Source organism: Xenopus laevis, chromosome 6L, assembly GCF_017654675.1.
Source record: "Xenopus laevis strain J_2021 chromosome 6L, Xenopus_laevis_v10.1, whole genome shotgun sequence".
Taxonomy (NCBI): domain Eukaryota; kingdom Metazoa; phylum Chordata; class Amphibia; order Anura; family Pipidae; genus Xenopus; species Xenopus laevis.
Genome location: NC_054381.1, coordinates 10,862,714 through 10,885,729, shown reverse-complemented (window position 1 = coordinate 10,885,729; position 23,016 = coordinate 10,862,714). Strand labels below are relative to the sequence as shown.

Genomic DNA, 23,016 nt, shown 5'->3' with positions numbered 1-23,016 from the left:
TGGTGTGTGGGTCTAATACATCAGGGGTGTCTGGTCTGTGTCCTTCTAGTCTTTTTTGGGGAGGTTTCAGTTGAAATAAGAGCTTGGGGGCCCCAAGGACAAAGTGATTTTTCTGCAATTGGAAAGTGGAAAATCCATGTCACCGCTGGTCTGTTTTTACAAATAAATATGAAGTAACATATGATATGATAGTGGGGGGGGCATCAAAGAGATCAGTCTGGCCGCTCCTTCCCATTTCCTTTAATGTCTCCCCAGGGTTTCCTATACAAGATAGCACTGGCCTTTATTATCTCTACAGGCGTCGCGATCAGGGAATTTCCTCTGTGGGGCCCAAACGACAGCCATCATTAACCCTTTCTTATGGCCTGGCTACTGGCAACGAGATGTGTTATTACTGAAAAATTCATATTAATCTCTGTTTATTATGGGCAAAAACATTTGCTCCAGGTCTAGTTACGCATAGCAACCAATCAGTAAGCTGCATTTAACTGGGCACCTGAAAAGTGAATACCCAATTGGATGCCTTGGGCTTCCAGACCACTAAAATAAATCACATATGCCCTTGATAACATTGAGTAACATTGAGTAGAGCTATGGGCATCAGCTGAGATCATAGAGACATGCACAGCCAGGACACAAGATTTCCTCATTCACTGGCCATATAGAATGGAAATGGAATTTGATTGGCCCGCGTGTTTTATGACTGGTTTGGTGTAGTCGAAACTGGCCTGTGTTGGGTTTGAGGCCACCAATTTCCTAGTCTATGGGGCAGATTTATCAAGGGTCAAATTGAAATTTTTTTTATAGTCAAAACTGTCAATTCGACTAGGGGGTTATTCAACTTTGTTTCGAGTTTTTTGAAAAATTCAAATTCGATTTTAGAGATTTATCATACTCTGGCCCTTTAAGAATACAAATTCAACTTTTCCCCACCTAAAACCTGCCAAATTGCTGTTTGAGTCAAAGGGAGATGTCCAGGGATCAATTTGGAGCTACAGTCATATGAAAAAGTTTGGGAACCCCTCTTAATTCTTTGGAGTTTTGTTTATCATTGGCTGAGCTTTCAAAGTAGCAACTTCCTTTTAATATATAACATGCCTTATGGAAACAGTAGTATTTCAGCAGTGACATCAAGTTTATTGGATTAACAGAAAATATATAATATGCATCATAACAAAATTAGACTGGTGCATAAATGTGGGCGCCGCATCAATACTTAGTTGAGCTCCTTTTGCAAAAGTAACAGCCTCTAGACGCCTCCTATAGACTTTGATAAATTGATACGTTTTTACAAAATAAAAAAATTCCTATAGCCTTTGATGAGTGTCTGGATTTTGGATGTGGGTATTTTTGACCATTCGTCCATACAAAATCTCTCTGATGGCTGTGAGCATGGACAGCCTGCTGCAAAACATCCCATAGATTTTCCATGATATTCACGGCCATTCCAGAATATTGTACTTGTCCCTCTGCATAAATGTCTTTGTAGATTTCCAAGTGAGTTTAGGGTCATTGTCTTGTTGGAATATCCAACCCCTGCAACGTAACTTCAACTTTGTGACTGATGCTTGAACATTATCCTGAAGAATTAATTGATATTGGGTTGAATTCATCTGACCCTCAACTTTAACAGGGGCCCCAGCAGTGGCATAAGTACCGGGGGAGTAGAGGGTGCAACTGGGCCAGGGCCCGCACCCCTGTAGGCATAGGATCGCAGGTGCTGCAGCCGGCTGGAGTTGGCTGCAGCTGCAAAGAAAACACACACGGATAAGGGTGGCCACCTAGTTCCGTTACTGGGTCCCAGTCCCTGAACTAGCCACACAGCCCCACAGCATGATGGAACCTCCACCAAATGTAGGTAGCAGGTGTTTTTCTTGGAATGCCGTGTTCTTCTTCCACACCATGCAAAGTGCTTTTTGTTATGACCAAATAACTCAATTTTTGTCTCATCAGTCCAAAGCACTTTGTTCCAAAATTACTGTGGTTTGTCTAAATGAGCTTTTGGATACAACAAGCGACTGTTTGTGACGTGAGTGCAGAAAGGGCTTCTCTCTCATCCCCCTGCCATACACATGTTCTTTGTGCAAATTGTGCTGAATTGTAGAACGATGTACAGATACACCATCTGCAGCAAGATGTTCTTGCAGGTATTTGGAGGTGATCGTTGGGTTGTCTGTAACATTCTCACAATCCTCCGCATATGTTGCTCCTGTATTTTTCTTGACCTGCCAGACCTGGGTTTTACAGCAACTGTGCCTGTGGCCTTCTATTTCCTGATTCCATTCCTTACAGCTGAAACTGACAGTTTAAACCTCTGAGTTTTTGTAGCCTTCCCCTAAACCATGATACTGAACAATCTTTGTTTTCAGATCTTTTGAGGGTTGCTTTGAGGATCCCATGCTGTCACTCTTCAGACGAGAGTCAAACAGAAGCACAACTTGCAATTGGTCACCTTAAATACATTTTCTCATGATTGGACACACCTGCCTATGAAGTTCAAGGCTTAACGAGCTAATCCAACCAATTTGTGTTGCCAGTAATCAGTATTGAGCAGTTATATGCATTCAAATTAGCACAAGTACAAGGGTACCCAAATTGCACAGCCAGTTTTTCACATTTGATTTAATTTCATACAACTGAATACTGCGTCACTAAAAATCTTTGTTCAGAAAATACCCTGGTACTCAGTTGTTCGTGGGAAATGAAAGACATACTGTACCACTGTTATCTTTTTTGTTGAGTAAATTATTATGCAGGCTGAGAGGGGTTCCCAAACTTTTTCATATGACTGTATTTGCAGCCTTCCTGACATTGAGGTTTTTTTTATTAGAATCGAATTTGATTCTAATTCGATTCGAGTTTTCGGATTGATTTAATTCATGCGAGTTTTAAAGATTTGATTTTATTAATACATTTTGGTCAAATTTTACATTTATGGGAGTTTAGCGGAATTTTTAAAAACTCACACAAATTCGAAATTCGACCTCAGATAAATGGGCTTCTACGTGTCAGTGATGACCAGTGGGAGAGGCTTGAAATGGGGTCAAACTGTGACCTCTGCTGCCCTGCTAAATGCCTTTTGTGAGTCTCCTAATCATGGACAGAACCATTTTACTCCAGTGAGGGGAGCTCTTACCTTCATGCCTGGTGGTCACAGCAGTTGAGTTTCCTATTACAATGGCCAAGTTGGTCGGAATGTTCCAATAAAGATGAAAATACTCGGATAAAGGCATTTGTTCATCTGTAATGCTTAACCCTACATATTTCTGCAAGGTTGGATGTCGCTCCGGGAATACACAGGATTTAATATAATGTAATTTTCTAGAACACATTCCTTCTGGGGAACGCTCCCTGTTTATTAGCATTCCTTAATCAAAGCCATACTTTCAGACTCTGCCCATGTACTGGGCCCATTATCCACTGTTATTAATGTATTTATAAAGCACCAGCATATTCTGTAGCACTGTACAATAAATGGCTGTCTACACAGATTCTATACAGACATATAACAGAAGAGCCAATACAAGAGGCAATGCCCTGTCCAGAAGAGCTTGCTATTTAACATATTATGGCACCAGATGAAAAATTGAAGTCTTTGGATCCCTATAGCAATTCGGGGGTCATATAAATCTGATGTAGGGACACAAGTGACCCTTTGTCCTGGGTTTGGACAACCACTCTTTAATAGGGTGGTTTGCCTTTAAAGAGGTGGTTCACTTTTAAGTTAACTTTCAGTATGTTATAGAATGGACAGTTTGCCTTCCTCTAATTCTTTCCTGCTATCAAATGGGGGTCACTGACCCCATCTAAAAAACAAATCTTCTGTAAGGCTACACATGTATTGTTATTGCTAATTTGTATTACTCATTTTTCTATTCAGGCCTCTCCTATTCATATTCCAGTCTCTTATTCAAATCAGTAAATGGTTGTTAGGTTAATGTGGACCCTAGCAACCAGAGTGCTGAAATTACAAACTGGAGAGCCAGTGAATAAAAAGCTAAATAACTCAAAAACCACAAATAATTAAAAATGAAAACCAATTGCAAATTGTGGCAGAATATCAATCCCAACCAATGGCTTGGGGTAACATTTTGCTCTCCAACCCCTTGGATGTTGCTCTCAGATGCTTACCGGTATTTTTGAATTCCAGGCTTGGAGGCAACTTTTGGTTGAATCAAAACTGGTTTTATGGCCAAACAGAGTCTCCTGTAGGCTACCAGTCCACATAGGACAAAGCCAATCCTTAAATAACACCCCCAGAAACCTTTTTTTTTTCATTCTTGTGTTGCTCCCCAATTCTTTTTACATTTGAAAGTGGCTCATGGGGGCAAAAGGTTGGGGACCCCTGTTCTACATCATACTAGAAGCTAACTTTAAGGTGAACAACCCCTTTAAAGGGTTCAATGCAGCAAAAAGGCAAAATGGAGGAACTTATTTAATTGTAACTTTTACTTGTGTTTGCTGCTGTTTTCTTCAATTGTTGGAGTGGCAAGAAGTAGAGCCTCATTAAAACCACTGGACCCTGTTTTGCCCTGTTTGGACCACTTGACCCTGTAGCAGTTGCCTACCCTAAAGCAGAGAATGTGGTGCCAACTCTTATTCACCCACAGAACCCACTCCTAGGGTTCATCTATAGTGGTGGTGGGGCCCAGTGGCCACACAAACTGTTGTTTAAAGTAGAACCATCCTGTCTGTGGTCCTTCAGCTGTGGTTTGGCTACAGATTTTGGCTTTCAGTCGTTGCTGGGAGTTAAGAACTGAAGGGCCTTGGCTGAGCAAAAGCTTTATAAAATATAACTGCCGCCAGCTTTCCATGTGCCAGTGCTTTATTGCTGCAGCAAGCCTTACTGTCACCTACTACTGTACCAGTGCCATGTTACCCTACTGCCACCTTGTTGCCCTTTGCTAGTATATTGTCTTACTATCTCTTCCCCTACTAAAGGTGGCCATAGACGTAACAGTTACCGTATATACTCGAGTATAAGCCGTCCCGAGTATAAGACGAGGTACCTAATTTTACCTCCAAAAACTGGGAAAGCTTATTGACTCGAGTATAAGCCGAGGGTGAGAAATGCAGCAGCTTCTGGTAAGTTTCAATCAAAAAATTGAGGGTTTCTGCTCCCATTGGAGGTGCCGGCGTCTCATTTTTGGATGCCGTTGTCTCGTTTTTGGACACCTGTGACTATTCTTTGGCGCCGGCGACCGTTTTTGCGCTTGACCCGAGTATAAACCGAGGTAGAGTTTTTCAGCATATTTTGGGGGCTGAAAAACTCGGCTTATACTCGAGTATATACGGTATGATGTTTCCAAGAAAGATTGTTCGTTTCAATACACACGTGTAGAGCTGAATGGTCAGATATACTGATAGAAACAATAGAATTCTGACGATTCAGCACTAACAATGGCCGATGTTCAGGTCCCTTCGAAGGATTAAACTTTTCCAACCAGCTTGATCGATGAGCCAATATCCAAGTTTTCTGCCGAAATCTTTCAGCTAGTCTCCCACCATATACGCACTGATTATGGTATGAAAATTAATTTCGTACGATATTATCGTTGCGTCTGTGGCCAGTCCAAGCAGTCTGTCCCCCATTCTTCTTACTTACAACTGTAGCTATAGGGGCCCCGTAAACTCAATTCACAAGTCAGTTGTCCTCATTTGGACTCCCTAAAAATGAACCCTTTATTTTCCATTAGTGCATTTGATTGTAGTATCTTTAAAGGGATACTGTCATGGAAACATTTTTTTTTTCAAAACACATCAGTTAATAGTGCTGCACCAGCAGAATTCTGCACTGAAATCCATTTCTCAAAAAAGCAATCAGAATTTTTTAATATTACATTTTGAATCTGACATGGGGCTAGACATATTGTCAGTTTCCCAGCTGCCCCCAGTCATGTGACTTGTGCTCTGATAGACTAAAGTCACTCTTTACTGCTGTACTGCAAGTTGGAGTGATATCACCCCTCCCCCTTTCTCCCCCCCCTTTTTCCAATTGTTCATTCTAGCCGGCAGGAATGTAGGGGAAGGCAGTTCGGGGAAATTGATGCCCCGAAGAAGAAGAGATTTGTTGCTGGGGCAACTAATCTCCCCGAATCTACCTTTGTGCCCTTACCCTAAGCAAAAAGATTTATATCAAAAGATATCTGTCCCAAGGCTTTTTTCTTCAGTAAAAAAATATTTTATTTAAATTCACATTAAAATATAGATACATACTGACCCTCACATGGCCCACCTTACGCATTTCGCACCTTCTTGTCTCTGTTACCAGCATGTCCCATGCAGTATTTAAACCCTGTTAATCCCTCCCACTTGTCTTTAAAACCAATCAAAAATTAAAAGGGATTAACCCTATTTTCTTAGTATGATCCCAAAATTGCCTATGTGGGATGTTCGTATCCTATTCCATATATCACAAGTTGTAAATTCAAGTAGTACCGTATATACTCGAGTATAAGCCGAGTTTTTCAGCCCCCAAAATATGCTGAAAAACTCTACATCGGTTTATACTCGGGTCAAGCGCAAAAACGGTCGCCGGCGCCAAAGAATAGTCGCAGGCGCCCAAGAATAGTCGCCGGTGTCTAAGAATAGTTGCCGGCGTCCAAGAATAGTCTCCAAGAATATTCGCCAGCGTCCAAGAATGGTCGCTGGCATCCAAAAACGAGACGCGGCACCTCCAATGGGAGCAGAAACCCTCAATTTTTTGATTGAAACTTACCAGAAGCTGCTGCATTTCTCACCCTAGGCTTATACTCGAGTTAATAAGCTTTACCAGTTTTTGGAGGTAAAATTAGGTACCTCGGCTTATACTCGGGACGGCTTATACTCGAGTATATACGGGATTGCAAATTTAACAATTTTCATTAAGTTGGTATATAGCATATCACATTAAAATTATATAATTACAAAGTAATTAACATTCTCTTCTTTGCACATATTATTAGGTGTAAAAGCGGCCACTGATTCTCTTTATCAAAAAACTCCCAGATAGAGATATTTTAAATACTTAGAGCAGATGTTCTACTTTATCCTCTTCAAATATAACAGGTGACATCAAACTCATGATTAAGTCCTAGGGGCAGGCGTGTTCCCAAATGAAAAATCCAAAACACCTCTCTTTTTTCCAAAAGTCTCAATTTGCCCTTACCCTAACACAAGATAACAACTGCCTGGTAGATCTAAGAACAGCACTCAATAGTAAAATCCAGGTCCCACTGAGACACATTCAGTTACATTGAGTAGGAGAAACAACAGCCTGCCAGAAAGCAGTTCCATCCTAAAGTGCTGGCTCTTTCTGAAATCACATGACCAGGCAAAATGACCTGAGATGCACCTACACACCAATATTACAACTAAATACACTTGCTGGTTCAGGTATTAAATTTTATATTGTAGAGTGAATTATTTGCATTGTAAACAGTGTCATTTAGAAATAAAAACTACATCATAAAAATCATGACAGAATCCCTTTAACTGCAGCAAAGTGTGGGAGAACTAAAGCCCATTTGTGCCCTTCATCCTGTTTTAAATCCTTTCACTTTTACACAATCACAATGTGTCGGGCTCAGGGCGTTGCTGTTGGAAGAGAATCCTGAATCCGTTTCTTCTGTACTGTACGTGGCTCCTGTAACTCACCTGAATTCTGCGCTGACTCATATTGTGACACCGGGGCACATTTATTTACACAACAATATTCATTCTCATGTGGCAGTAGGTGTGACTCCTCCCCTTGCACTGCTGCCAGTCCCTATTGCTCCTCTCTGGTTCCCAGGGGGTTAAAGTGTCTGACTTGAGTCCCAGGCTCTGTTATTAGGGGGATTAATGGGGATGGAAAGAAAAGACCTTTTCTCTGACGCTTTGTTTGTTCTCTTTGGCTGCAGCCGAGACTGTTTACCATCCTATTACACATCAGCTCCAGCATTGAAATCGTTAATGGGAAGTTTTAATCTGGGTGTGCCCAAAAATCAAATATATATCTGCCTGCAGCCAGTGTTTGCTTTGCCTTTGGTTTATGACCGGACTTTGAGTTTCCAACAGACAGAGAAAAAAAAAGGTTTTGATTTAAACCAGCTCTGTACCCGCCCATGTGATATCCGCTCCTAATACATACGTAGACTTAGCTGCATTTGTTTCCCCTTTAATTGACAGCATAGTATGGTTGTATGCATGCATTATATCTTGTATTTATACATATGGATGGTATCTGCCATAGTATCTCACTTAGACTATAGCCCAGGACATTCTCTTTTCTGTATATTTGTATCTATACAAATAGATGGGAGCTGCCATAATGCCTTCCTAAGACAGCTCAGTATGAAGTCATAGCCCAGAACCAGAGCAATCCCTTTCTTCATGTTTGGATTAATACATGTGGATGGAGGCAGCCATATTGTTTCCGGTGGTGATCAAACTGGCCCTTTTCTGGCTCGAGTAGAAGGTACCATTTAGGTCAGCCAATCAAAATCAGCGGATGGGGTGTGGTTGGTATAAATGGGCGTGGCTGGGTTGATTGAGGGTGTAGCACAATAGGCTCAGTTCTGTAGACAGAAACATTTAGTTTAAAGGGTAACTTCCTCCTTTAAGGCTGAACCAACTTCAGAATTTCCCTCCTTTCCAACAGTCTCCGTTGATGATATTGAAGATGTGCGGACGGGGCACCAGACGGAGGAGATGCAGAGATTCGCCTCCAGCACGCCGCCCAACCTCTGCTTCTCCATCGTATTTAAGGGGGAGCGCAAGAACCTCAACCTGATAGCCAGTGATGAAAAGGAGGCGGCCAACTGGGTCTCCGGCTTCAGTAAAATCCTCACTAACTCCAAGTCCATGAACCAGACGCAGAAGGTGCAACAGTATCCTTACTTAAAGGGGCCTTTGGTGACCCTGAAAATGGTGTTGAATGTTCAGCGGAGCACGGCCATGTATGGGCTCGGTATAACGGGTGGGTGGAGCTTAGCCTGTTGATTGACACAGGAGTGGTTTAATGGTGTCTAGATGTGAAGGGCTGTACCACTGGGCTTACATCATGAGGTCGGGAGGGTCTATAAATGAACTAGATCAGGTGAGTTTGAATAGGGTAAGGACTGATTTATAAATCTGATGTTGGTGTCACCCAATGGGTCTCAGTAGGCCTGAAACATTGTCAGCCCAACCATATGATATATATATATATGTTTACTAGCATTTAATATAAGGTCACTCCATAAACTTTATAAACGGTGCTAGGCCAGGGGGTCCCTCTCTTTAATTCCCACTTACATCCCAGGCTCCTGTAAGTAGAAATGCTCCGAATCCACTATTTTGGATTCGGTCGAATCCCCGAATTCATTGTGATAGATTCAGCCGAATACCGAACTGCATTTGCGTATGCAAATTAGGGACGGGAAAGGAAAAAGTGGAAACATTTTTTTTACTTCCTTGTTTTGTAAAGAAAAGTCATATGATCTGGATTCTGTTTGGCCAGGCACAAGTATTCGTTCAAATCCTGCTGAAAAAGGCTGAAACTTGGCTGAATCCTGGATTCTGCACCACCTTTTGCTCCCGAGTGCCTAATGCAGTAAATGAAAACCATAGAGCTGCTGGGAGTTACAGCCCTTTGCTCACTTTAATATATTAAAACCTGTATTTATTAAGGGCCATGTTTGTCATTTAACCTCTTATATATCTATTATGAGAATGTTGAATTATTTCTGCCACTGGGAAGCTGATTTAGTTCCTTTTATACCCTGAACATTGCTTCATTTCACTTTGAACATTGCTTTGAAGATAAGTGTGATTATCCTGCCCTATCACAGAGGAACTGATTTACTCTTATCTCTCCTGCTGGGACTCTGTCACTTTCTACACAAATGATGATAACGCCTGCCAGTGGCAGCAGCACAATAACATTTGCTATCTGGCCCCAGCCTTTCAAAGCAGAAGAGCGTAAATTGAATTGTTATCTGGTTGCTAAAGGAGAAGGAGCCTAGCAACAACACAGGATAATGGCATACACTTTTTTTTTTATTATTACCCTCCGTTTCCATGTATGATGGGCAGGTGAGAATAACATGATAATTACTTACATGAGAACATTCTAGAATTCATATACCCACACTCTGCTCTCAGGCCCGGATTTGTGGAAAGGCCACCTAGGCCCGGGCCTAGGGCGTCAGGATTTTAGGGGGGGCGGCTTGCTTCCCAGCCACACCCACATTGGTTCAAAAACACTGGGTATTCGCTAGAGATACAATAGTTTTTTACATTTCCCATGTGCCAATCCCCATTGCTCCAGTCCTCCTGGAGGGGACAGGGGCGATGAATGGCAGTAGGCCTAGGGGCGCCCACTATATAAATCCGGCCCTGGTCTGCTCTGCAGCGCCCCCTTCTGCTCAGACTGCATTCAAATTTAGACTGGTGTCATACTGATCAGCCTTGGAAAACGAAGCACTCTGAGTGCCATCCCGCTGGCGATTTAGATTCTAGCCAGCTGGGAGGCAGTTTGGGGGGATTAGTCGCCCCGAGAAAAAGTGATTTGTCACAGGGCGACTAATCTCCACCAGTAGCTTTGTGTGCCCCTGCCCTAAGGGACCTTACAAACTGCCAACTCGATGGACAACTTATAGCAACCAATAGGGTGTTGGGTGCTGTAACTGATTATACCTGTAGCAAACTGTGTTCCTTTTATCACATTACCCCATAAAACTGTGTTGGGCTTTTAGTTTCCCTTTAATCCCGAGTTATATCTTGAATTCTTGCCATAAAGCAAGCCAGAACTGCTGTTTCCTGTTGAAAAGGAAATAAAGGCAGTCACACGAGAACAAGGAAATGGGTTTCCCCATGGAGAACAGTACTCATTTTTATAATGGGTACATATAATTCCTAATCCTTTATCTGATGGGTACATATCATTCCTAATCCTTTATCTGATGGGTACATATCATTCCTAATCCTTTATTTTATGGGTACATATCATTCCTAATCCTTTATCTGATGGCTACATATCATTCCTAATCCTTTATTTTATGGGTACATATCATTCCTAATCCTTTATCTGATGGGTACATATCATTCCTAATCCTTTATCTGATGGGTATATATAATTTATATGGTTAATACCTGGGAGGTTGAGTTGTCCTTAGCGTAGGAACTAGCTGGATCCACTCGTGCCTGAGGAAGGCGGATAAGAACAAGGATAACCGGATGACCCTAAAGGAACTCAAGCGCTTCTTGCAAGAAGTGAATATTGAGACAGATGAGAGCTACGCCAAGCAGATCTTTCAGGTACCCTCTGTGCATTTATCCACTGACTGCTGGGAGTTGTAGTCCAACGTCAGCTAAAGGCCAAACTCCCCTACCTTACTGCCTGCTTGTTAATACTCTGTCTGTTCACTGCCAGTTTGATAATGATTTGGAAAGCCCGGTGATATTACTCATCAAAGTACAATTTCAAATTTACTTTTAGAATCCTGTACACATGAAAGGAAATATAGACCCTGGAATCAATGAAAATAACAATTGCTCAGACAGATATTCTCAGCACTTTTGCCATTTAGCTAATGTTTTCCCTAGTTTTTAGCTTTATTTACACTGCTACTAGAATGAATTTGAAGCAACAGCGCCACCTGTTGTTCAATTCAGCCAACTGGTCAGTAGAATATTAGGTTAGTGAGAAAAGGAAAACCTTGTGATGTTGCTCTGCTCAGAACTGACCATTGAAAAGTCAGATGATACTCAATATCTGTATTTTCTGAACAGAAAAAACATCACAAGACTTTCCTTTTCTTACTAACCTTATCTTCTACCGGCAGATAACTTCTTGGCAAGTTAGCAAAAGATGTGTCTTTGGTCCCCTGTGGGACCTGGGAAATGCGTGTGTCAGGTGTGAAGAATACAGGTATGGGACCTGTTATCCAGAATGCTTGTGCCCTGGGGCTTTCTGGATAATGGATCTTTCCATAATTTGTATCTTCATACCTTAAGTCTACTAGAAAATCATATAAACATTAAATAAACCCAATAGGCTGGTTTTGCTTCCAGTAAGGATTAATGATATCTTAGTTTGGGTCAAGTACAAGCTACTGTTTTATTATTACACAGAAAAAGTTTGATTATTTGGATGAAATGGAGTCTATGGGAGACAGCCTTTCTGTAATTCGGAGCTTTCTGGATAACGGGTATTCCGGATAACGGATCCCATACCTGTACATGGTTTTCATGATGGTCTGGTCTCTGCAAATATTTGCTCAGGGTGCCCACATTTTGGGCACAGTACTCGGCACAAAGAAGGGCACTTATTTGCATCCATAGATATTCCAATCAGAGAGTCCTTGTGCCAAGGAGAGCACTCATACTGTTGCATTATGGGGTATGATGTCAATTTCTAGATCCCACCACCATTGCATGCATGTCTTGTGATGTCTTTGCATGGAGTGGTGGTGGGCTCATGGGTGCAAGTGAGGAATTGCAGGACCTTGCTGAACCCCCTCACCCATTCCACGGGAGTCTTGGCTCTAGTGTGACGGTTTTCTGTAACTCCCATTTCCAGGAATGTGACAAGTCCCGGTCGGGCACCCTGGAAGGGGAGGAGATTGAGGTTTTCTACAAGATCCTGACCGAGAGAGAAGAGATTGATGTCATATTCGCCACCTATTCTGATGGCGGCAACCTCATGTCTACCGAGAACCTGCTCAAATTCCTCAAGCAGGAACAGCGGGAAAATGTGGGGGCCGAGTATGCCAAGTCCCTTATAGAAAAGTATGAGCCCAGCGAGCAGGGTAAGTTGGTCTCTCTCTATGTGAAATTGGCAAAATGGAAGTATTCATGAGTAGGATTTACCCCCCCCCCCCAAATTAGTGATCAAAATCCCTTTTGTTCTGTCGATGGCAAAACCAGTGAACTGTTATGTTGCAGACTCCTGGTTTCCATTGTTTACACCACTGTTATATAAGCAGTTCCATTTCTCCTACAGCCAAAAAGCAAGAGGCGATGACCAAGGACGGTTTTCTTATTTACCTGCTGTCGGACGACGGGAACCTGTTTAATGTGTCGCACAGGAAGGTCTATCAGGACATGAAGCAGCCCCTCAGCCATTACTATATCTCCTCCTCTCACAATACCTACCTGATGGAAGACCAGCTAAAAGGCCCAAGCAGTACAGAGGCCTACATCAGGTAAGTGCTACTGGGCCCATTCCAGCTCCACTATATTATGTTACTATACATTATAAATACATGTTAATAATAATAATACTACTACTGGCAAAGTTCATATGTAAATTAAATCCTTGAATCCATGTTTCCCCAACCTGTCCTGCAACTGCCTGCAAGGAACTGACCTTTACTGTTCATCAGAAGTTGCACAGCACCATCTGCTGGTGACAGGAGGAATAGCAGGAGATGTGTAGATTTAAATGAATATCCCTGTGGCCTATTTAGTGGGGTTGAATTTCAATTGCATGAAATAGCCCGGACACCCCTGATTGCTCAATGTTTGCCTGTGTTGTTTATCCAGGGCACTGTCGAAGGGATGCCGCTGTGTAGAACTGGACTGCTGGGACGGCCCTAACTCGGAGCCCGTTATTTATCACGGTTACACCCTCACGTCTAAGATCCTCTTCAAAGATGTCATAGCGGCTATTAAGAAGTACGCCTTCAAAGTAAGCCACAGGGTCTGACAGTTTCAGTTATTTACATTGATTGCAATTGATTGAATAAAACTTGTGTCCTTTGGGGGGAGGGTTAATGTAATAAAAAGAGGCAAAATCTGCACCAGGTCTGGCAACGCATAGCAACCAATAGAATGTTCGCTCAGAAATATGGCAGGAGTTATAAGGAGCTTACCTCCTTGAAAACAAGTCTTCTTGACTCGCTCATGAACCCAAAAATTAGAAGACGAAGCTGAAATCCTTAATTTTATTCAGCTGGCCTAGGATGTCGGAGCTTGCCCATGGTGGAAGAGAAAAGATGTGCGTTTTCTCAAAGAGCAGGACGTCATAGACAGACCCCACGGATTATAGAGTGCAGTCAGTTTTGTTTGAAACATCTGTAGAAAAGCCTTGTTGTCTCTCATCATATTGACATATTCAGCCGACTGATGTGTCTCCTACTGAAACTTCAGATACACTGGGCAAGGGGATAATGGGAATAAAACTGGTCTTTAGATTCCGGCACAGTTTGACTGGGATTGGCTGCCAAGTGAATATTTTGGAACCTTTTGGTGAGTACAGATCAGCCAGGTTGGCCTCTGCACTCATCAAGAAGCAATTCACATCCATGCTCTGTACATAAATCTTGTGCGAGTTATAGGACTAAGTGAGACCTTGTCCAAACTCCCAGTGATACTTCATCCCAACATGTTTAAGCTGCTTATAACCTTGCGGCCAGGCACTCTCCTTATGTAATCTGTTGGATAGCCATGTACCAGGGCCAATCACCATGGCGGTAAACCAGGGTTATAAAGCAGAACTGTCTGCTCTGCGCAAGAGGAGCTGCACTAAAGACCAACCCTAGGAGCAGTGCTATCAGTCCTAAGTGGGACCTGAAGCCCCAGCAGCTTCTTTCAGCCATGGTATTTTTGTCTGCAATCTCGCCCTGGTGAGTTCACCCAACAAAGAAGCCAAAGAACATTAGTTGGTCTATGTCTACGTCTAAGTTACTAATACTAATACACCTTTAGCACATTACATTAAATTGGTGTAGTCGGCAGGATACCCTTGGGTTGCTGAGTACAGAATGGAGGCGTCTACACGATCGGTGACTTCATCGACCTCTGTGACATTCCCTTTTATCTCAGTGCTGAATTATCTTCCTAGTTTTAACGGAAGTAATGTTATTGGCTGATTGGGCTGAGCGGTTATGAGGAACAGCTTGTGTGTACTAAATAACAGGAACATTTATTGCAAAGCTGGTTGTTAGCAACTTTGAAGGTGATGCATGGGAAAACATTTTCCTGAGGCCTGTGGATTCTAATTCTACCCAAGGAGCTACCGTTGCCAATGAATCAGTATATTCACGTTACGATGAAGATTTCTGATTGGATTGGGATTGTATGAATGCCATTTGGTTTGACCAATGCCCCGGCAACCTTTTAAAGTTTGATGGAGCACTGCTTGAGAGATCTAAATTTCAAGCCTTTCACCCGCCTTTGATTGACCTCTTCAAAGACTCAACGTGGTGTTTCAGAGACTGTGGAAACATAGTTTAAGGCTCAAACCAATCAAATAGAATTTGTTCAAAGAGCACATTTAATATCTGGGACACGAGATCTCTAGTGCTTCAGTGGCACCATCTTACAGCTTGTTCAAAAATGTTATTAACTGTAGATAAAGGAATATTCAGTCTTGTAGATTATATTATAGGCTTCCTGCTGAGCACAGTGGCTCCGGGTGCACATGTGCCAGACCTGTGGTGCAATAGGGAATAAACCCGATTAGGAAATCAAATTGTATTATACCCTGAGTATTTAACCATTTTTTCCTGACTTGTGTGCAATTCTCATAAGGTGTCCTTTCCCCCCTGTGTAGACTTCTCCGTACCCTGTGATACTGTCCTTGGAGAACCACTGCACCCTGGAACAGCAAATCAAGATGGCTGACCACATGAAAAGCATTCTGGGAGATATGCTCCTGGTGGCGCCACTGGAGGGGAAGCTAAAGGAGTTCCCATCGCCAGAGGTGAGATTAGATCCTCAATCTGTAGTTTCATTGAAGGGGTGGTTCACCTTTAAGTTAACTGTTAGTATGTTATAGAATGGCTAAGTCTAAGCAACTTTTCTATTGGTCTTCATTGTTTATTTATTATAGTTTTTTTTTATTATTTGCCTTCTTCTGACTTTTTTCAGCTTTAAAACGACCACATCTAAAAAACAAATGCTCTGTAAGGCTACAAATGTATTGTTATTGCTACTTTTTATTACTCATCTTTCTATTCAGGCCTCTCCTATTCATATTCCAGTCTCTTATTCAAATCAATGCCTGGTTGCTAGGATCATTTGGACCCTAGCAACCAGAAGCGGAAACTGAGCTACTGAGTAAAAAGCTAAATAACTCAAAAACCATAAGTAATAAGAAATAAAAAACAATTGCAAATTGCCTCAGAATATCAGTCTCTACATCAAGTTATTTTTAAGGTGAACAACCCCTTTAAGAGGAGAGTTCCTCTTCTAATGTGAGTTGTGTGTTCGGGGCCCGATTTCATACACATAATGTGGTTGGAACTGATTCTGGGGTCCCTTCTCAGGGAGGTGTGCAGGGGGGAACAGACATCAGCAAAGTGCTTTAACAAGAGGGGAACTTACATGAATACACACATAGAGAATGTAACACAAAATGACATGTACCATGGATTCCGAATATTTGGCTGCTTCCAGAATCTTCCATGTCACCCTTGTTACTAGGGATGCAGCGAATCCAGGATTCGGTTTGGGATTAGTCCAGGATTCGGCCTTTTTCAGCAGAATTTGGATTCGCCTGAATCCTTGTGCATTGCTGAACCGAATCCAAAACCTAATTTGCATATGAAAATTAGGGGCGGTGAGGAAAATCACATGACTTCTCAAGGAAGTGAAAAAAAAATTCCCACTTTATGCTTTCCCACCCCTAATTTGCATATACATATGCAAATGAGGATTTGGTTTGGCCAAATCTTTCAATAAGGATTGAGGGATTGGATTCGGTCCATCCCTACTTGTTACAGCATCAGCCTCGTTATAATGGCAGCTTTTTTTCTACCCCAGCAACTGAAGGGCAAAATCCTGGTGAAGGGGAAGAAGCTGAATAAACTGGAGGAGAGCGTGAGGAGGCAGAGCGCCAGCGGGACGGAGGCTGAAGATGTGTCTGACGAGGACGAGGCAGCAGAAATGGAGGATGAAGCTGTTAAATCCAAAGTGCAGGAGGCCAAGGGGAAGGCAAGTCTCTGGGACACTGTAGGTCCAGCTCGTTGGGGAAACCAGAGGGGCAAATCTGTGTGTGTGTGGGGGCGGGCTGCTGTCAGGAATTTGATTGAGGTTCATCATCCCACCCCTATGTTTTGGGCAAAAAATCCATACATAAAATGCAATTTTCCAGAATTCTCTCCAATCCATATCTGCAAATATGGGGTTTCGGTAGTCGGACAATATAAATGATAACTATGAAGCCTCCATTTTACAGGTATGGGACCTGTTATCCAGAATGCTCAGGAACTGGGGTTTTCCGGATAACGGAACTTTCCATAATTTGGATCTCCATACCTTAAGTCTACTAGAAAATCACATCAACATTAAATAAACCCAATAGGCTGGTTTTGCTTCCAATAAGGATTAATTATATCTTAGTTGGGATCACGTACAAGCTACTGTTTTATTATTACGGAGAAAAAAGAAATTTTTAAAATCTGGTTTATTTGGATATAATGGGGTCTATGGGAGACGGCCTTTCTGTAATTCGGAGCTTTCTGGATAACTTGTGTTTACTGTTCAGAGCATGTGTTATGTATCCTCTGCTGGGGATGGTAAGTATAATATTTTTGTCAAACTGATTTGCAGGCGAAGCTGAAACTTGCCAAAGAGTTGTCGGACACAGTTGTATACTGTAAGAGTGTGCACTTCGGTGGCTTTGACTATGCGCTCGAACACCAGTCCTTCTATGAGATGTCGTCCATATCCGAGAACAAAGCCCTGAAGCTGGCCAGTGAATCAGGTGGGAACATCCCATTGCCCCAAACCTCATCTGCCCCCCATTCTCTACTTTACCTTCTGACATTAGTAGTAGGGACATGGATGCGCTTCAGCTATTCGGTTTAAACCCAGTGTCTGGATCCCTGGAGAGCTGGTGTCCTGGTTGGTTAAATGGTTGGCCAGGTGGCTGCTCGGTCCCATTAAAGGGCTTGTTTGCCTTTAAATTAACTTTCAGTATGATGTAGAGAGGGATATTCTGACACAATTTGCAGTTGGTTTTTATTTTTTATTGTTTGTGGGTTTTTGAGTTATTTCGTTTTTTATTCAGCAGCTTTCTAGGTTCAAATTACCCTAGCAACGAGGGATGCACCGAATCCACTATTTTGGATTCGGCCGAACCCCTGAATCCTTCGCGAAAGATTCGGCCCAATACCGAACCGAATCTGAATCCTAATTTGCATATGCAAATTAAGGGTGGGAAGGGGAAACATTTTTTACTTCCTTGTTTTGTGACAAAAAGTCACATGATTTCCCTTCCCGCTCCTTATTTCCATATGTAAATTCGGATTCAGTTCAGCCAGGCAGAAGGATTCGGCCGAATCCTGCTGAAAAAGGCTGAATCCTGGCAGAATCCCAAACCAAATCCTAGATTCGGTGCATCCCTACTAGCAACCATGCATTGATTTGATTAAGAGAATGGAATATGAATAGGAGAGGCCTGAATAGAAAGATGAGTTATAAAAAGTAGCAATAACAATACATTTGTAGCCTTACAGAGCATTTGTTTTTTAGATGGGGTCAGTGACCCCTATTTGAAAGCTGGAAAGAGTCAGAAGAAAAAGGCAAATAATTCAACAAGGATAAAAAATAAATAATGAAGATCAAAGTTGCTTAGAATTGGCCATTATATAACATACTAAAAGTTAACTTAAAGGGCATGTAAAGTCTAAAATATAATAAGGCTAGAAATGCTGTATTTTGTATACTAAATATAAATATGAACTTACTCCACCACAAGCCTAATCAAACAAATAATTTATGCTTTCAAAGTTGGCCACAGGGGGTCGCCATTTTGTAACTTTGTTATACATCTTTGCAAGACCAAGACTGTGCACATGCTCAGTGTGGTCTGGGCTGCTTAGGGATCGTCATAAACAAAGCTGCTTGAGTTCTGCATGGCTGGGAAGTAAGGCGGGGGCTCCCCCTGCTGTTCATAAGTATGATTGTTAGGGACTGTCTGACAATTCCTATCCACAGCAGCAAATGAAGGGAGAATTTCACTGCATACAGTCAGGCTTCTTATAAAAATGGTACACATTTTTTCATTGAAGCATATTGGAGATAAAGAAAGTAAAAATTTTATTATTTTTTTATTATTTAATTATTTTCATTAAAGAAAGTAAAAATGGGATTTTATTTTTTTGCTTTTACATGCCCTTTAAAGGTGAACCGCCCCTTTAATAACATCACCATTTCCCTTTGTAATGAGTGAGAGTACCCGACCCACCAGGGTGACCTTATACCGGGTGAGAGCGATAGGGGACTAACGCTCTATATGCAGAGCAACTGGTATATCTTCATTTAACCCCTGAGCTTTTAGTGCTGTGTGAGCGCTTGTATCTCCGGCTGTTGTTGAATTAGAGTTGCCAGGATTTATTATCTAAGCACCACGGGAGGGACTCAGGATAGACATTTCTATTGTGGAATAATAAAATAAATATTTACCCATAATGGAGCAATTTGGAAATGGGACAACATGACATTGCTCCTGTGTTATTGCCAGGCTGTAGTACTGCTGCGACTCTTTATTGGAGGCTCTCTCACCCAACTGTCAGTTCCCCGACTGGCCGACCTACTGAGCTGCTTGATAGATACAATTAGGAGTCTCATTGTGTGATGGGAAGGGAACTTGTTGTGTGACCTTGTTGTGTTTCCTCTCTGAGCAGGGAACAAATTCATAAAGCACAACACACGGCAGCTGAGCCGGATCTATCCCGACGGCATGAGGACAGACTCGTCCAACTACAATCCAGTGGAAATGTGGAACGTGGGCTGCCAGATTGGTACGGTCACAACCGCCGGGTGTTTTCCTTTGTAATGTAGTCAGGCCAAATTAAAGGGCATCGATAGTAAAAAAAAAAAAAAAAAAAAGTTTGTGTTCCCCAAACATTAATATCATACAAGCAATTTACTTGTACAGGTATGGGACCTGTTATTCAGAATATTCGGGACCTGGGGTTTTCTGGATAATTGATTTTTCTATAATTTGGATCTTCATACCTCAAGTCTACTAGAAAATCATATAAACATTAAATAAACCCAATAGGCTGATTTTGCCTCCAATAAGGATTAATTATATCTTAGTTGGGATCAAGTACAAGCTACTGTTTTATTATTACACAGAAAAAGGAAATACTTTATAAAAATTAGGATTATATGGATAAAATGGGGCTTTTCTGGATAATGGGTTTCCAGATAATCGATCCTATACCTGAATTAAAATCTTTGCACTGTAACAGATAACACACGCAGACTGCTATATATGTTCCACTGGTTACAGTGGGATATGATTAGTGTTTTAATTTGAATATAACGGGGCAGCATATTGGCAAAATGGGTACCACTGGGGTCCCATAGACCATTTTATCCAAATAATCCAGATTTTAATGTGTCATAATAAAACAGTCACCTGTACTTGATCCCAACTAAGATATAATTAATCCTTATTGGAAGCAAAACCATCTTATTGGGTTTATTTAATGTTTATATGATTTTCTAGTAGACTTAAAGGACAAGTAAACTTTTAAGATAAGTGAATGTAAAATTAATGAGGGGGCTATTCTAAGCACTTTTGCAAAGTACATGCATCATTTATTTTTTTTAGATTCCAAGGTATTAAGGGATACATGTATATGAATGAATTTTGTTACAACAGCGCCACCCGCTGGTCATTTTCAGACCAGTCTGACCAGCAAGTAGTCAAGGAAGTTGTCAGGAGAAAGAAAGAGGCTGCTCTGATGTTCTTCTGCTTAGGAAATATTTGAGAAAGGTTTCTAATTGTTTTCCTAAGCAGAAGAACATCAGAGCAGCCTCTTTCTCTTTCCTGACAACTTCCTTGACTACTTGCTGGTCAGACTGGTGGGAAACTGCTGTTGGAAAAAACAAATTCATATTAACAGTACATGTATCCCTTATACTGTAAAAGTGCTTAGAATAGCACCATCATTAATTTTATATTCACTTATTTTTAAAGTTTACTTGTCCTTTAAGGTATAAAGATCAAATTATGGAAAGATCCCTTATCCAGAAAACCCCCGGGTCCCGAGTATTTTGGATAACAGGTCCCACACCAGTATAATAGTAATAATATCTGTGCCATACGAACTAACTGGAATCATTCTCCTTTTGGCAGTGGCTCTAAATTTCCAGACCCCGTTTGCAGAGATGGACACGTATCAGGGCCGATTCCAGGACAACGGAGCGTGCGGTTATGTACTCAAGCCCCAGTTCCTCAGGCAGTCAGATTCCAGGTTCAATCCCAGGTCCATCCAAGATGGAGAGTGGTGGACGCCCAAGAAGCTGCACATTATGGTAATGTAGCACAGATAACAAAGATGAGATTCATGCGGTGGCCTTTGAGATAACTGTTAGTATGACGAGACAGTGATATTCTGAGACAATTTGCAATTGGTTTTTATTTTTTATTATTTGTGGTTTTTTAGTTATTTAGCTTTTTATTCAGCAGCTCTCCAGTTTGCAATTTCAGCAATCTGGTTACTAGAGTCCATACTAAAAGTTAAAGGAGTGGCCTGCCTTTAAAGGAGAAGGAAAGGCTAAAACTAAGTCAGCTTTATCAGAAAGGTCTATATAAATACACCAGTAAACCCTCAAAGTAATGCTGCTCTGAGTCCTCTCAAAAGAAACACAGCATTTCTTTCCTTCTATTGTGTACTCATGGGCTTCTGTATCAGACTTCCTGTTTTCAGCTTAAACCTCCAGGGCAGGGCTTGAGCATGCTCAGTTTGCTCATCTCCCCCTCCCTCCTCCCCTCCCTGCTGTAATCTGAGCTCAGAGCTGTAAGTGAGCAGGGAGAGACTCAGGCAGAAAGTGATGTCACAACAAGCTAATATGGCAGCTTCTATCCTAAACAGAGACTAGAGTCTAGAGCTGTTTACTCAGGTATGGTAAAGCATCTGCAGAATAAATATAGCATTCTAGCTTGCACTATTGTGGCTAATCTATTGGCAATAAACTGTCTTGGAGCTTTCCTTCTCCTTTAAGTAAAATTTTAGAATGTTATAGAATGGCCAATTATAAGCAACTTTTCAATTGGTCTTCAATTTTAATTATTTTTATAGTTTTAGAATTATTTGCCTTTTTCTTCTGACTCTTTACAGCTTTCAAATGGGCGTCGCTGACCCCCATCTAAAAAACAAATGCTTTCTAAGGCTACAAATGTATTGTTATTGTTACTTTATATTACTCATCTTTCTATTCAGGCCTCTATTCCAGTCTCTTATTAATATAAATGCATGGTTGCTAGGGTAATTTGCACGCTAGCAACCAGAGTGCTGAAATTGCAAACTGGAGAGCTGCTGAATAAAAAGCTAAATAAGTCATAAACCACAAATAATAAAAAATGAAAACCAATTGCAAATTGTCTCAGAATATCACTTTCCACGTCATACTAAAAAGTTAACTCAAAGGTGAACAACCCCTTTAAATGAAGACATATACCCCTTTAAAGGAAACATATACCTCCAAAAAACAGCTTTTGCAATTGACATCAATTAGGTTTCGCTCAGGAAATCAGGAAATTGTACAATATGAATTGTGTAATTGAAACAACAGCGCCACCTGCTGGTCAGTTCTTCCAACCAGCCTGGAAATGTCACAAGTAGAAAAGTCTTGAGATGTTGCTCTGCTGATAGAAGAGGCATCAGACGTTTCCCTACAATGTTCTCAGAAGATATTCCTCCTCTTCATCTGATCATTTCTCCTTTCTGAAGAGCTGACCAGTGTATTCCAGTCCAGAGCACGCTGAGCAATGTTCCATTTATTTCTTAATTCAGAGGATATAATCAGATGTTACTTTATGGAGTTTTTATTTAATCCATATGAATTCAAACTTCATATTGTTATCTGAAATGTGCTAATGTTTTAAACCTTTGGGAACCTGCAATTAACCTGTTCAAAGCAATCGGCTGGTTTTTTGGTTAAAATCAATAAAAATAATTAAACACTAGAGGGTATACCTTTCCTTATAAAATACAGGTATGGGATCTGTTATCCGGAAATTCGTTATCCAGAAAGCTCCAAAATACAGAAAGGCTCCCATAGACTCCATTTTTTCCAAATAATTACATTTTGAAAAAATGATTTCCT

General features: G+C 41.4%; 1 protein-coding gene and 1 pseudogene across 3 annotated transcripts in view; one reads left to right on the top strand and one right to left on the bottom strand.

The window, feature by feature from the left end:
* Positions 1–23,016, top strand: part of plcd1.L (phospholipase C delta 1 L homeolog) — a 67,934-nt gene that overhangs the window by 40,588 nt on the left and 4,330 nt on the right. For all 3 annotated transcript variants that reach the window (XM_018267088.2, XM_018267089.2, XM_018267087.2), the window contains exons 3-12: positions 8,621–8,849; positions 11,130–11,259; positions 12,524–12,752; positions 12,947–13,148; positions 13,489–13,633; positions 15,500–15,649; positions 16,711–16,881; positions 17,500–17,653; positions 19,578–19,694; positions 21,044–21,222. In XM_018267088.2, coding sequence (XP_018122577.1) covers positions 8,621–8,849; positions 11,130–11,259; positions 12,524–12,752; positions 12,947–13,148; positions 13,489–13,633; positions 15,500–15,649; positions 16,711–16,881; positions 17,500–17,653; positions 19,578–19,694; positions 21,044–21,222 — 1,706 coding nt within the window. The remainder of the gene's footprint in view (positions 1–8,620; positions 8,850–11,129; positions 11,260–12,523; positions 12,753–12,946; positions 13,149–13,488; positions 13,634–15,499; positions 15,650–16,710; positions 16,882–17,499; positions 17,654–19,577; positions 19,695–21,043; positions 21,223–23,016) is intronic.
* On the bottom strand, positions 13,657–14,583 carry LOC108718713 (annotated as a pseudogene).